We start from the raw sequence: 14337 nt of genomic DNA on the forward strand, positions 1-14337 counted from the left end.
TGCCTGACACTTGTGTGTGATCTAAGGGCCACCATCATTTTAAGGATAACTTTTATTCACTACAGAGCTATTTTTAGTACGCTATTGTCTACATTTGGGGCAGGATTCAAAATAATCTCCATTTCACGATATTGTTTTTACCACCAATGTACTCTCTTGAGTCCACTGATTTGCTAATCATATGCACTTGCATATTGCTCTAGCTGAGAAAGGATAAATCCTGGAAGTGGTGATGGATGAGGAATAGTAGCCCTTCTAGAAAACAGTGGTAAAGTTAAAAGATCATTCATCTGCTTACATTTGGGTTCCAGATGCTGGCTGTTTCCGATCAAGCAGTCCTTGATATCGGCTCCGCCCTCTATCACTGCATTATGGCATACAACACAGTTCTGTAAGCTGCACCTGTAATGCAATTATAAATGGGGCATTATTATTATGATATTGTTTTATTATTACCTTCATATCCCACCTCCAAGGAGCTCATGGTGGCATATATATTTGTCCCCCTCTCCATTTGATCCTCACAGCAACCTGGGAGGTAGCTCAGCTGAGAGCTAGTGACTACCCCAAGGTCATGCAGTGGAGGGCTTCATGGCTAAGTGGAGATTTGAACCCTGGTCTCCCAGGTCCTAGTCCAGGACTCTTAACCACCACACCATGCTGGCTCTGAAATGCAGCAGGAAGTTAGACCAAGAACAGTAGTGACTCCTTGACCAACAATAGCACCGCTACTGCCACCAGGGGACAGGAACCATAAATGTATAGTCTCAGATTCCATCTCTGTTGTAAAAAAGGATCAGGTAGTAGGTGGGTAAAAAATTCCCTGCCTGAGACCCTGGAAAATGACTGCTGGTCATAGCAGAGCAGACAATACTGGTCTAGATGAACAAATAGCCTGTCGTTGTGTAAGGCAGCTTCCTATGAGCAGACCTGGGATATAAAACCTGCCTTTCTTCCAATTCCAGTCTTCTTCTTTCCCAGCCTGGGTGCTTAGTTGCTATGACAGAGCTCTGCTGCCAGATGTCACAAAGGGAGCATACAAAAGGACAAAGACAAGACAGTTGCCACCTTTCACATTCAGGATGCTTTTCTATTTGCAGCTTCTACTGCCTTGCAGAGCTCCCCCCACCCTTTTGTATTAGGGTAAATATTGCCACTGACTTTGTATTCATGCACACACAAATACCCTGCTATGTTAAACCAACAAAAGCCAAGGAAATAAAGCCTGGAATGCTCTCTGGTTCAGGGATTCCCAATTGGTGCAACCTTGCACACTGTTTGCTAGAATAACAAGGACATAGCCAAACTAGTGAAAGGTATACTACCCTGCCAACAGACTTTGCAAAAGGTTGGTTTTAAGTCACAGTTAAAGAGTCAGAGGAGAAATAAGCAAGCAAGCAAGCAAGCAAGCACCAGATTCCTAATTTCAGCTCTCTCAAAAACATACATGTAAGTGGTACTATTCCTTTGCATCTCTGTCTCATGAGAATCCATCATCAGACAAAATAGGGAGTGTGAAAATCAGTGTTAGAAATATTCACTGGCATTACACACAATTTCCTTCTCAAACACATACCAAAGCATTGTCAGATCATAGGCTTCTTGTCTGTGCACAGGCAAGTACAAAAACAGAAAAGCTACATAGGCATCCAGCTACTTGAACAGATGTGATTTCATTATGTAACAGAATCATAGAATTGTTGAGTTGGAAGAGACCATGAGGGCCATCTAGTCCAACTCCCTGCAATGCAGGATTCTCAATGCAAATCCAGAAGTTTCTATTCCGTGTGGAAACAGAAAATAATAGCACACAGAAATGCAGAAATCATAATGCTTTTTGGATACTTCCAAAAGGCTGGAATTCTTTGTGCTTTCCCTAAGCCCTTTCACAATGAGACACAAATCTATATTTCTTTTCATCACCTAGTGTTTGGTATCAAATTCCAAAGCTCTATTAAAACCTGGATGAATTGGGGAAAAGTTTTAATAATTTTCACATTTTACAACATTTTCTCATTTCTGGTTGAAGAAAATGACAACCTCACTTGAAATGTACAATTCAAGCTTTTCATGTTTCATTCCCAAGTTGCCCACTTGCAGCTAAAGAAAGCTGCACTCAAGTCCCCTGGCACAGGATAGATTTAGACCCTGAGAAATTGCTCCCCCTATTGGTTGCCCATCACTGTTCCAGTGGAACACGGCTGTCAAAGCAGGCAGACTGTCCCGTGAGCACAAGCAGCATATACAGGGCTTCAAATATCAAGACAGAGACCTTGACTGGACTTAATGAAAATTCGCAAGGATACGATCATAATGCCCCGGGTTGCTAAGGAGACCGACTCCCATCTCAGACAATTGGGAACTGAGCTTCTCCAGTCAAAGCTGAGTTGACAATCCTCTTGTTGAAAAGAATTTAACTCCCTCTCTAAGACATCATAGGGCTCAGAGAGGAGCAGGCCTATGGTATGAAAAGGGAGACATTTTGAACAGGCAAGACTCTCCTTGCTGTAAGCCCAACTGCCTCCCCTCTCACACAGCAAGGCTGCACAGTTATGCATGATGGAGTCATCTAGCTCAGGTTGCCTTGGCAAGGCCTCTTATTGAGATGTTAATAGAGGGGAAAGGCTGTGTAGACAGCTCTCTCTCCCTTTGCTCCCTATCCCTGCTACACTGACACAGCTGCTTCCTTTCCAACAGCTCCATTTACTGCACAGCAGTGCTAGCATGAAGAGTATCTAGGATTCACTGGTTTACACACCAGAAACCCAGAGTGTCGTTGGGATTTTTAAAAATGCACCCCAAGTTCAGGTGTAGCACTTGCAAGATCCCCGGGGTTTGCCATCACAGAGAATTGCAAACTGTAACTTTCCAAGCTGAAAGTTTCTCAATATCTTGATTCCAAGTGACTCTAAAACAAATGCCATGGAAAACAAATCAAGAGCACACTCTCTCGCATACTGTTGAACTTACCCAAGCTTCTAAGCTGGCTTCATTTGTGATGCTAGGCTGTGATTTCAGGAGATACATAAAGTAAACTGCTCACCTCTAAATTTTCAAAGGGCAAGTTCTTTATACCAGCATGCTTTGGTGTTACAAAATCTTTTACACTGGGAAAAACTGAAATCAATTAGTCTGCAAAGAACTTCCAGAAGCATCCTCTTAAGACATATGGCAAACAGGCAAACACCCTCACCCCCTCCTCCCTCACCTTTTTAAACAGGGAGCTTGAGGAAGAGTTCTGTGTTACTCAAAAGCTCGCTTAATGTTTTGTGGCTTTTATTTGGCCTAATAAAGGCATTCTAATACTGCTCTTGTTTGGGCTTATTAAGAAACAAAATTTGGCTGCTTTCAACATCTGTTGGGCTGAAAGAATCCATGAAAGAGCAGAAATCTCATTCTGGATGTCAGATTCCAGCAAAACAAGGGAAACGTATTTTCCAGCTCCAGGATGACAAAAGCTTACCAGGGCTGGAAACATTTTAAATTCAGTATCTATAATGCAGGATTTCAAACACACACTGATAATTCTAAGCTCCCACTAGGGCCCTGCCCCACAATAGAGCAGTTTGGCCAGATTTTACCACAGGAGTGGAAAACAAATTGAAGACGTAAAACACATTTTGTGGGTGTTCCTTCCACTCACTGACAGATGTAATACAGCCATTTGGAAATTACTTGCAAATGCTTTTTTGTGCACATTTTAAAAATCAAACTATAAAGACTTCCAACAGAAGAATTTTGTGTTTATTTTATTTCAAACTCCTTTCTGTTCCCCCACCCCTGTCAAGAAATAAGCTTATTTTCTTATGTGGTAAGCATCTGATTTCCTGGCAATTTGATTTCCAGTTTTGAGTACTGTATCCTTATAAAACTACAAATATAACATTAGCCTGTATAACAGCTTTGATGCTAGCAGTCACCTATGTAAGAATGTATCGGATAGAGTGGTTTCTAATGGGAAACACATTTATTGTTGCGAAAAGGACAATCTACATTTTCAGCACTGTGAAAGTAGATATCTTCCGATCCTAAAATCTGCAGCACTCACCTTATTAACAAGTCACAAGTGATTTAAAGGTATACAAATTGGCCATTGTGAACACAAAATCAGCCTCTATGCTAATCATAATATATTTAATGTCCATTAAATTCCGCAACTCAAGCTTTCTTTAAGAGCCATAGTCAAATTTCAGGCTGTAAAATCAATACAAAATAAAACACAGATATCAACAAAGACATTACGAGACAGAATAGTACAGTGTGGTACCTCACGTTACATACACTTCAGGTTACAGACTCTGCTAACCCAGAAATAGTACCTCGGGTTAAGAACTTTGCTTCAGGATGAGAACAGAAATAGTGCTCCGGCGGTGCAGCGGCAGCAGGAGGCCCCATTAGCTAAAGTTGTGCTTCAGGTTAAGAACAGTTTCAGGTTAAGAACGGACCTCCGGAACGAATTAAGTACTTAACCCGAGGTACTTATGTATTTATTGCGCTGAAAAACCTGTAAGATATCTTGTAATTATTATTATTTTAATAAGTAACGAGGGTGGTCTCTTTGCTTAATAAGTCTAAGGAAAATGGTGAAATTAAAATTGTCATGCATGGGCAGAGTTGCTGCTATTAGAATTAATACACTCCTGAGGTTTCTTTTTGTCTTTGAACATGTGCCAATTAGTATACATGCACAAATACTGACAACTTGGCAGGAAAATGTTATCTAATTTTAGTTGGGAGGGTAAATGATAATGAGTTTCTTTGCAGAATTCAAAAGAGAAAGAGAACAGCCTGCCCAAACTCTTACTATTTTGTCATGGCACTGAAAATGACACATTAAATACATGGCACAAGATATTCCATTCTGTTCCATTTCGTACTGTTTTACGTGTTTTGCAATTGTAGTGGTTTTGTTTTATAATGGTATATTCAGTGTTTTGCAATTGTAGTGGTTTTGTTTTTATAATAGTATATTCAGTGGCTCCCAAGTGGTTTTCCCCACGGACCACTTAAAAATTGCTGAGGATCTTGGTGGATCAATTTATTATTTTTCTGCCTCTTGTAGCAATCACAATATGCCGTGATAGGCGCTGTATGGTTTTTATTTGTATCTTTATTGCTTTTTTATTTCATGTATTGTATCCTATTACAATTTGAATTCCACAGAATTCTATGGAATTCAAAGGGCAAGTGAGTTCTTCACACACACAGTGCAGATCACCTGACGGAAGCTTGTCCGCAGACCACTTTGGGAACCCGTGGTATATTTTAAGAAATTGTGTGTTTCTAAGAATACAGAAAACCAGACAGTAACAAGCTCTCATTATTGAAATACAGAATGGAGAAATGGGAAGAATATGAAAACAGCATTCACCGATTTTAAAATAGTAGTTGTTAATTGGAACGATTCCAAAAATGTTATTTAGAATTCACTGTCAATTTGCTATCTTATTAATTACTAGTATGAAACAAATCTTTAAGTGGAGAAAATATGCTTGAACAAAATTGTTGCCGTGCCTGAGTGGGATAAAATCTGTACTAAATGTTTTGATATGCCAGTTAATATTAATATGAGGGAAACATTATAAAATAATAATAGTATTTGAGCCCCAACAAACCGAAAACTATGATTATGTCATTCATAAATGCTGGAGATGTGATCTATTGTGTGATAACGTATCCCGGAAATGTTTTCCGACATTACAAGGTACCTGCTTTATTGGATGGAATGGTGAGAGATAAACATGACATGCTCACCTCTCCTTTATTAATGGTGGGTGGAATTAAACTGGGGCTCTTGTGTTCATGCTAGTGGAAGAGGAGGGGAGGTATTTTTGCCTCTCACAAGCACTCTGCAGCTCCCACTGAAAACTAGCTCCAAGGAGTTGGGGGACCCTCCAGGACAGGATGAAGAGTGGCACAAGGGGCTATAGAGAGAAGGGGGAACTGGCAAAAACCACCTCTCTGTGCTGTTAGCGGACACCACTTGATCGTTCTTATGGCAGAGCATGAGACTCTTAATCTCAGGGTCTCGGTGATGGGTTCATGCCCCACGTTGGGCAAAAGATTCATGTATTGCAGGGGACTGGACTAGATGACCCTTGTGGTCTCTCCCCACTCTACAATTCTAGGATTCTACATGAGCTCAAAAGCCCTTTCATGAGCAAAAGGGCATCACAATTGGAGGTGGCCAATTGATTAGTTGCTAAAAATGGGCACAGACAAAAAAAACCCTACAATTTAAAAATGGTTCTCCAAAGAATGGCACATTGTACAAATGTCTAAAGTTACTGAGATTGTGAAACTTGGGATAAGGAAGCCAACAAATGGAAACTTTTGTCAAAACATGGCATCTATTCATTAAATTTGGAAGGCTATGTGTACATCTCAATATGAATGTTTATACAGGTTTTTAAGTTCAGTAGCATAATTTGTGTTCTTTTTTTGTTTTGTTTGAAAAGCTTTTTAAAGAGTTTTTAATTTTTTTTAATAATGAAAAAGCTAACAACCACAACAAAACTGTGATGCATCACAAACCGATTGACTTAGAACTGAAATTACAACTAGGAGTTTTGGTCGGCTTCAAGCAAATCCAAGTAGCTGAACTGGTCTTCTCTGGAGAGGAAGGGATTTAGCCCAATTTTGTGATACTAATGCAGACCCAGCCATCTGATGCTAAAATATGTTAATGTGTTGACCAGGTGTGATAGAGAGAAAAAGGGGTTGGGAGTCTGACTTTTGAGAGAAATGGGGGGGGGGGCATGGAGAAGAGGAGTGATGACCAAGAAGTTGGGGGGGGGGTAGATTACAAGGATTTAAGTCTTTAAAGCAGAGACCACCTAACAAGATGACTCTGAAATGCTTCTAATTTCAGTAAAGCCGCAACCCACCCCCTCCCCTCCCCCATGCCTCCATTGTAAACAACTAATCCCAGCAGAAAACAACAGAGAGTAAAATGTATACTCATTCTGCAGCATTCCAGGCCTTGCTTTATCTTTTATTTATTTTTCTAAGAGGTCAGAGATTGTTTGAAAGAAGGGGGAGGGAGGGAGGCAAAGACACAGGCCATCTCTTGTGTGGGCTTGAAGGAAGCTGTTTTAAAGGCAATGTCCAAGAACATACAATCTGGAGTTTTTATAGCAGAGCAATCCCAGGCCTCATTCTCTCTCTCCCCCCCCCCCCATTTTGTGGTAAAGCTACACAGCTTTAAACCAAAGGACAGGGTGGTCGATTACTTCGGAAAGAAATGTAAAGAATTGGGAAATAATTCCTTTTCCTGTTGAAACTATAAATAAGGAAGGCTGATTTACACAGTGCCAGGACTGCTGACTTTCAAAGCTTGCTATCTGTCTATAAATCAAGTGCGTTGAGGGAAGTTAACTCTATACTTAAAGAGAGAGAGAAAAGCAAAGCCTCCACCACCTAAAGGTAGCGAGAGAGCCAAGGAATTGTGGTCTTCTATTCTCTTTAGCCCCAGAAAAATGCATCTGAGTGAAATCAAACATAGTGTGGAGGAGTGGGGGAATGGGAAGGGTGGGAGACTAAAATCTGCAGCGTTCAGCACACAAGGAACAGGCTGCAGAAATCCAAAACACAGCCCATAATTACAGGCTACCCGCCAATTATTTAGGACTCAGTGATTAAAGTAATGAACAGCCATGGAGGAAAAGGAGCTTAGATGACTGAGGTCAAGACCTCAAGCAGAGCCCCAGCCCTAGACTCAGCTACCCAAAAAGGTATGGATGACAAACCCTTGCCTTGCAGCCAGTCTACAGACATGGAGAAGCACAACACATCTATTCTTTTATGTGGTGCTTTTAAATGCCAGGGTAGTGGCTAATGGAGCAGCAGCCATCTATTATTTGACACAGGGCAAGGCTGGCAATGTGGCACACTTCAACAAGCCCTGGCTAGAATTTGCACAGCTATGCTGCTCTGAAGAGTTTTGAAGGAATATGTGGTGAATCATTCAGCCCAGTAAGGGGACAGGAAAAGTGTAATTATCCATAACTTGTAAAGTTTTCATCCTTTTGGTCAAAATTATTGCAAGTTTGGAATATGCATATTTCATGTCGGAACCTGGGATAGTCTAGAAATCTTGCAGCTGTATCGAACATTCAGCTCCTTAAAACAATCTGGATCAACCTGTCTCAGAGCTGGTGTCTGTGACTCCAGGACCTGGTGTCCTAGAAAATGCCGACATCTGTATCAAGGGTGTCAAGACTGGCTCAACATTTCAAGGCTCCTGAGGGAACCGCAGATCTCACCATGTATTGTATTGGCAGCCCCACAGATGTGGCAGGATATACAGTGGATTTTTAAATTCCACACAAGCCTGGGATCTGCTAACCTGTATTGTGATGGAACTAGAATGTTACCTTTGACTGCTTTGTCAGGGCATGACTCTCAGGGACTATTGATCTATGGATCTGACTCGTTTCCGGAACTCAGAATTGCTCACTTAATTCACAAGTTCTCAAGGTAATGATGTAGTCAGTTTCTGGAAAAAGGTCTAATATAACACAGAGGCTGTTGGTACAATTGCTCCTAAGTGGTTTCTTTACCCCACTCCGAAGCCACCCATATTTGTAGATTCAGTCAGTTACATTGCTTACAGAGAAGCAAAGCAGGAGGAGGAGCCACAATGCAAGTTTGAATCTAACCAAATATGCCACAAAGCCAATCAGAAGGGTTATAATGCGGCATAAAAATCACCAACACAGTTATGCCCAGAAGAGCTGTTCCAGCTGGTACAGAGACTATGTTTCCCATGTTTGAATATTGTGGTATTTAAAGCTAATGTGGACTTTTCTTTTTTGCAAAGCAATTTGCAGATAAAATAATACAAGCTTAATTTGATCGTTGAAGCAGAATCCAAAACAGAGATGTCACAGTACCTGCTTGTCAGAACTGCTTAGATACATTTCAGTTGTTGCCGAAATATGTTTATATTCAGGAATTATTAGCGCAGTTGTCAAAACCGTGTCCCTAGGTTATTTCACAACTGCTTAACACAATAACATTTATTTCAGCCATGTATTTGTTACAGTGTTTGTGTTACTGGAACATCTTATCTTTGATCATTGGATCATGATGGAAAGGCGTTTTATTCTTCCTCATGTGGTCAGATCATTACTTTTGAGATTATATCCCACAGACCTGGGATCGAATTTAAGCCCAAACACTCATTGCACTGCACCTGCATGCACCTGCACTCTCCACCCTTTCACTTTTCTGCCTAAGAGCAGAACAGATTTCTTTTTTAAAAAAACACCTGTTCTGAAAACAGCATGAGAATTTCTTACTGTGGCCACTTGCTGAATTCAATAAGGCAATAAAGGCTATGGCACTGTTTTGGGAAATAGCTTAATGTTTGCAGTAACAGCAGACCCCATCACCTTCTACTCTCATATAAAGTAGCTCCAGGTTTCATATGCTTGATTTGGGGGATTATCCATTCAGATAAGTTCTCTTCAGATTTAGGTACCATTCTCCAACTTTAAAACAGAGTGCAACAGCCTTATGACTTGGAGGAGGGGAAGAGAGAGAGAAGTCACGTAAGTGCTAGTATATTTTCATTACCGTACTTCTTGCAATATTTTCAGTTATGTACCTTCATCGTTGCTTCCAGCAAAGTGCAATGAACAGTTTTGTAGAACTCTTCACTGTAAAAAGCATCATGTAAAATAAGGAAGGATGGGGGCAAATGGTACAAATGTCTCAATTCTTCAAGTGGGGACTTGGTCTTTTGGCAGGGCAATAGCATCACCCCCTCTCCCATTAAATCCAGTGGGCATTCCTACAAGCTTATGGGCCATTATGCAATGGTTCTGGGTGGTCTGCTAACTAGAGTCCTTCATAATGGTGAAGGACATGTAAGGTGTCAAGAAGCGACATTCTCTATTAGTATAATGCAGTGCAGAGCTCATCCTGGAGCTCCAGAGGCATAGTTGGCCAGGCCCAACGCCAAAGCAAGCATCTTGCTGGCTGTTTCTTGTCTGTCTTTGGCAAGAGCTGCTTTGGCGTTAAATATAAATCTTATATGTAGAATATTTTTGTCCTTTTTAAGTGGTGGACATCTTCCACAAAGCCCACTCAGTATAAACAGGGAGTTCCAAATTCGTGCTGCTTCAGTTTTGTGGGGCAAATGCTTTCTCCAGAACAGAAACAAATTCTGGTTCACATTAATGCCAGAGCACTTTGTTCAGCCCATACTGCCTGACTGATGGCAAAGTGTCCTCCAGAAAGAATCCATCATTTATCACTGGACATAAGTAGCCTGCATCAGTGTGTCCCATATGATCACCCTTAGTCTAGCCCCACAAGGAGCATGCCAAACTGGCAACTGAAGAGGAGGCATTCCTGTGACAGTTACCATCCTAGGATGCAGACCACCACAATATAAAATGTTTTGATCATCTCCACATGAGTTCCACATTATTTGCAGCTTCGCAACTATAAGGTTGGAAACAACTTCATTTTCTCATTCCTACTCAAGAGGGATTATGTTGTAAAATATATTTTATGATGCCACACAAATATTGCCTTGGCAGCAGGCTTGTTCCCTTGTACGTGTTATACAAGGTGGGGGTGGGGGAAAGCTTCTGTGCTTGTACCCCTATAAATCCCCAATACCACCCTGGGCTTAATTAGAACTTTCTTCAGATCGCTTGCAACTTTGTACATCAGGTGCTGATTTGGCACCATCGAGGAAACAACTCATAAACTTCGCAATCAATCTGCAGTTAGCAGCCAACTCCTCTTGCCTTGCTGGTTGGGTTTTTCTCTCCCCTCCCCCGCCCTTGTACACATTCTCATAGAAAGTAGCATTAAATTGGAGACATGTGGTAGGCGGCAGTGGAGCTTAACTAGACACATGTGCTCTTTCTCCCATCAGCCTGCTGCCTGAAGAACAGTGAATGCATCTACATCATTCACTCAGGCAGGTAACTGAAAAGGTGCTTTAGAAAAACACAATCACCACCAAGAAGCAGCTCATTTTCTAACTATGAGTGACTGTAGAAGGTCCCAGATATTTCTATCCCATTTTTCCATATAAACTATAATTGAGGCAGCTTACAAACAATCAAGAACAATAAAATTATGTAAGCCAGCTCACACCAGCAACTTCAGTAGGAGTAAAATCTTTATCTCCCAAAATGTTTCATTGAAATAAAGCCACTGCTCATCTGAAAGTGAACAGTGATGGGACCAGGTGTACTGGCCTTTGTAGAATGTTCCAGATTCTGGATGCCAAATATATCATCTAGGTTGTGTTCAGATATTGTTGCTTATTCCTCCCCAACCCTTTCAAAACTCCCAACATCTTATCCAGGCTCTTCCACCTCAACATCCTTGTCTGACCACACTGATTCCCATCACAATGATCCTTAGCATTTAAACTGAGCAATTCTCTTGGTGCACTCCACTGAATGAACAGGAGCTATACAAAAGGACAGGGCTTGCTTTCGCAATGCCCATTCATCTTCAAGCAGTGCCCATTCATCTTCAATTTCCCAACAGACTGTGCCCTGTGGCAAGGGTGCTATTTGGATTTTGTGCCTCAGACACCAAAGTGCCTGTTCACTTCCTCATACTTCCCTCAAGTCATCATCCCCACAAGTGACCTCCCTTGTCTGTTTTATCACATGATACCAAGCTTTCAAGTCACCAGGCCCTTCAGATCTCTACCCAACCCTTGTCCAAGATTTTATCCTCACCTGTTCCTTGAATTGACCTGTAAATTACCTAATTAGGCAAGTTACCTAATTTAACAAGTGTCTAAAGTATACAAAGAGTCATAGCGCCATTACTGAACAATACCTCAAGCGAACTTCATATTGTATTGTGCTTGTGAAGCTCGCCCACTTGCATTCCCCTTGAAGAATATGCAAGTCAAGTGATCCTCCACAATGACATCTTTTCAGATGGAGACCCTAGTCATGCAGCATATCTGCCTGGTTGGTGAGGACAGCAGGTGTGAGATCTCTGCACGATCATGTGCCATTAGTGTGTCTGGCTCACACATTCTGTGAGGTGTCTGTGAGGGGGAGGGGCTTCCACTGCCATCAAAGTGCAAATCAGGGCAGTGATTCTCTCTGGTCCCTTAACTGGGAGGGGAGGTGTTCAAGCATCAAATGTATTTTTACCACACTACACAAATGGAGGCCAATATGGTCTAGACTAGTTCTAAAAATGCAAGAAAACTGCAGGAATAGAAGTCGTCTATCATTCCTAGATTGAGTGTTCTATTACCATGCTTATAGGCAAAAGCTCCATGCCTTCACTTGGAAAAAAACCAAAACAAAACAAAAAAATGGCCCAGAAAGTACTTTGTTGATTTTATCTTGTCTTTTAACACTTCTATCCCAATGGATTAACCATGCAGACCCAGAGGCAAACATTTTATATACAAACATAGCCAGCTTAAGCCCATGGCATCTTGGAATGCAGCCGAGCACATCCAGTGTTTTAAGTAATATGCTGAAAATAAAACCGACTGAATTATACAATAAGAGCAAAGAGCCTGCCAAACATGTTACTGTTACCAATGACATCAGTTTTACTCTGATGACATTCACTACCACTTGTCATTTGGCAAGCAATCTTCCCAGATGTGCTGTGCATGCCACATGATAGGCAAAGCCAGCTCAGTGCTGTGAGAACTTGGCTGGAAGTTCCCAATGGAACGGCTACAGTCTCCTGCCCATGTTATAGTAGCAAACTGAGTATTTTTAACATGGAGAATAATTATAAATTGCAGGGCTCTATGACAAGTAGCAACAGAATCCCTTTTCAAGGAGTTGGTTGAGCATGAGACTAGACACCTAGACATTCCTATTAAACAATGCACAGATAATTTGTCAATTGAGTATCCCTGAGGTGTTTCCTCTACATTCCATTTACATGTCAAAAACTGAAATTTGGGTAAGACCTTGATGTTTCTGCTTCACTGTTTTTTCCAACTTAATGAAATTCAAAATTAGCAACTCCAAATGTGGATCTCTCTAGTACTATTGACTAAACTTAAGCTTGGGAATATGCAAGTTTGTCCTTTGTCAACTTTGCTTCCAAGATTGTTCCTTCCCCGTCCGCTGTCTGGTGTTCCATTTCCCTTGGGAATCAGCATACTTCTTGTGAATCTCCCACCTCTAACCATAACATCTATTAGAATCTGCTACATAACTAAGAGACATATAGTGACCACCATTCCAATTCCCCACTTTCTACGTGGCTGTGGAATATCTAGGTTTAAACTCATGGATTTGTGATCCTGACACCCAGTTTGGCTCTGAGTGCAACTAGTTGATTCTGGGGTTCTAGAATCAACTTTAATGCTACAAAAAACAGAGGCTCACTTGCTCTGGTGAAAGAAGCACTAAATGGACTAATATGAATGGCATCTTGAAGCTATGCTTCTATTAAGATTTTCTCTCCCCAGCACCTTCTGATGCTATGCAACAATCCTTGACTGGTCACAACAACTGGATTTCAGGCTATAGAAACTCAGGCAGATTACCTACAGTTAGGGATGGTTGGGGTGGGCTGTGGGAGAGTTGCTTCTACTTAGCTGAACTGCCTTTGATGCAGAGATTGGCTATTAACTTAGCAGCCAATCTCTGTGCTCACTTCTCATTGCAAGCCACACTCTTCCATTGGTCACATATGTGGCAGAAGGAGCAGAACAGAACCAATGAGAGAGCTTGGAGCCAAGGGTCACCTTTCAGTTATTGCCAGGGGCCATAGCTGTTTGCATGGTAAGCAGCCTAAAAACAAAAGACTTAAGTGTCAAACGCTCAGAGGCATAAATCATGACTCCTACCTTGCCACACTTTAGCCAAAGTAAAAAAGCCAACACCCATTTCCCAGCTGCTGTAATGATTGAAGGAGAGCATGTGGCTACTGTGCACTGTGCATGGATACACCTGGCTGGCATCTGAATAGTCTCTGCAGTGTGGGGAGCAGTTTCTTCCTGGCTGCACAGCTCAGTGCAGTCATTTGTCACTGAGCCCTCGGGAATATCCACAAGGAAACATGGGCATTTTCTACACTCCTGCCTGTCACCTGATTTGCCAGCATCTCTCAGCACTTATACTCTTCTATAAATTACTTCCTTTAACAGCTTTTACCAGTTCACCCCGCCTGCTTGCCAAACCTGGTCAAGCATGCCTGTCATTCAGCACATATGGAACTTGTGTTAGTTTACTGCCTCCTGAAATGGAAGGGCAAGCGTTGTAGTGAGGAAAGCATTAAGGAGAGAACTGATAATCTCACTTAGCTATACTGGATTCTTTTTTAAAAAAATGCTAAGGATTACTTAACCAAACTAGGAATCTAGAC

General features: G+C 41.5%; 1 protein-coding gene across 3 annotated transcripts in view; it reads right to left on the bottom strand.

Annotated features, from left to right (window-relative positions):
- The window catches only part of EIF2B3 (eukaryotic translation initiation factor 2B subunit gamma), an 88010-nt gene that overhangs the window by 8709 nt on the left and 64964 nt on the right, over positions 1 to 14337 (bottom strand). For all 3 annotated transcript variants that reach the window (XM_083742475.1, XM_083742477.1, XM_083742476.1), the window contains exon 11: positions 299 to 402. In XM_083742475.1, coding sequence (XP_083598601.1) covers positions 299 to 402 — 104 coding nt within the window. The remainder of the gene's footprint in view (positions 1 to 298; positions 403 to 14337) is intronic.

Source organism: Podarcis gaigeae (genome assembly GCF_964106915.1).
Source record: "Podarcis gaigeae genome assembly, chromosome: 6".
Taxonomy (NCBI): domain Eukaryota; kingdom Metazoa; phylum Chordata; class Lepidosauria; order Squamata; family Lacertidae; genus Podarcis; species Podarcis gaigeae.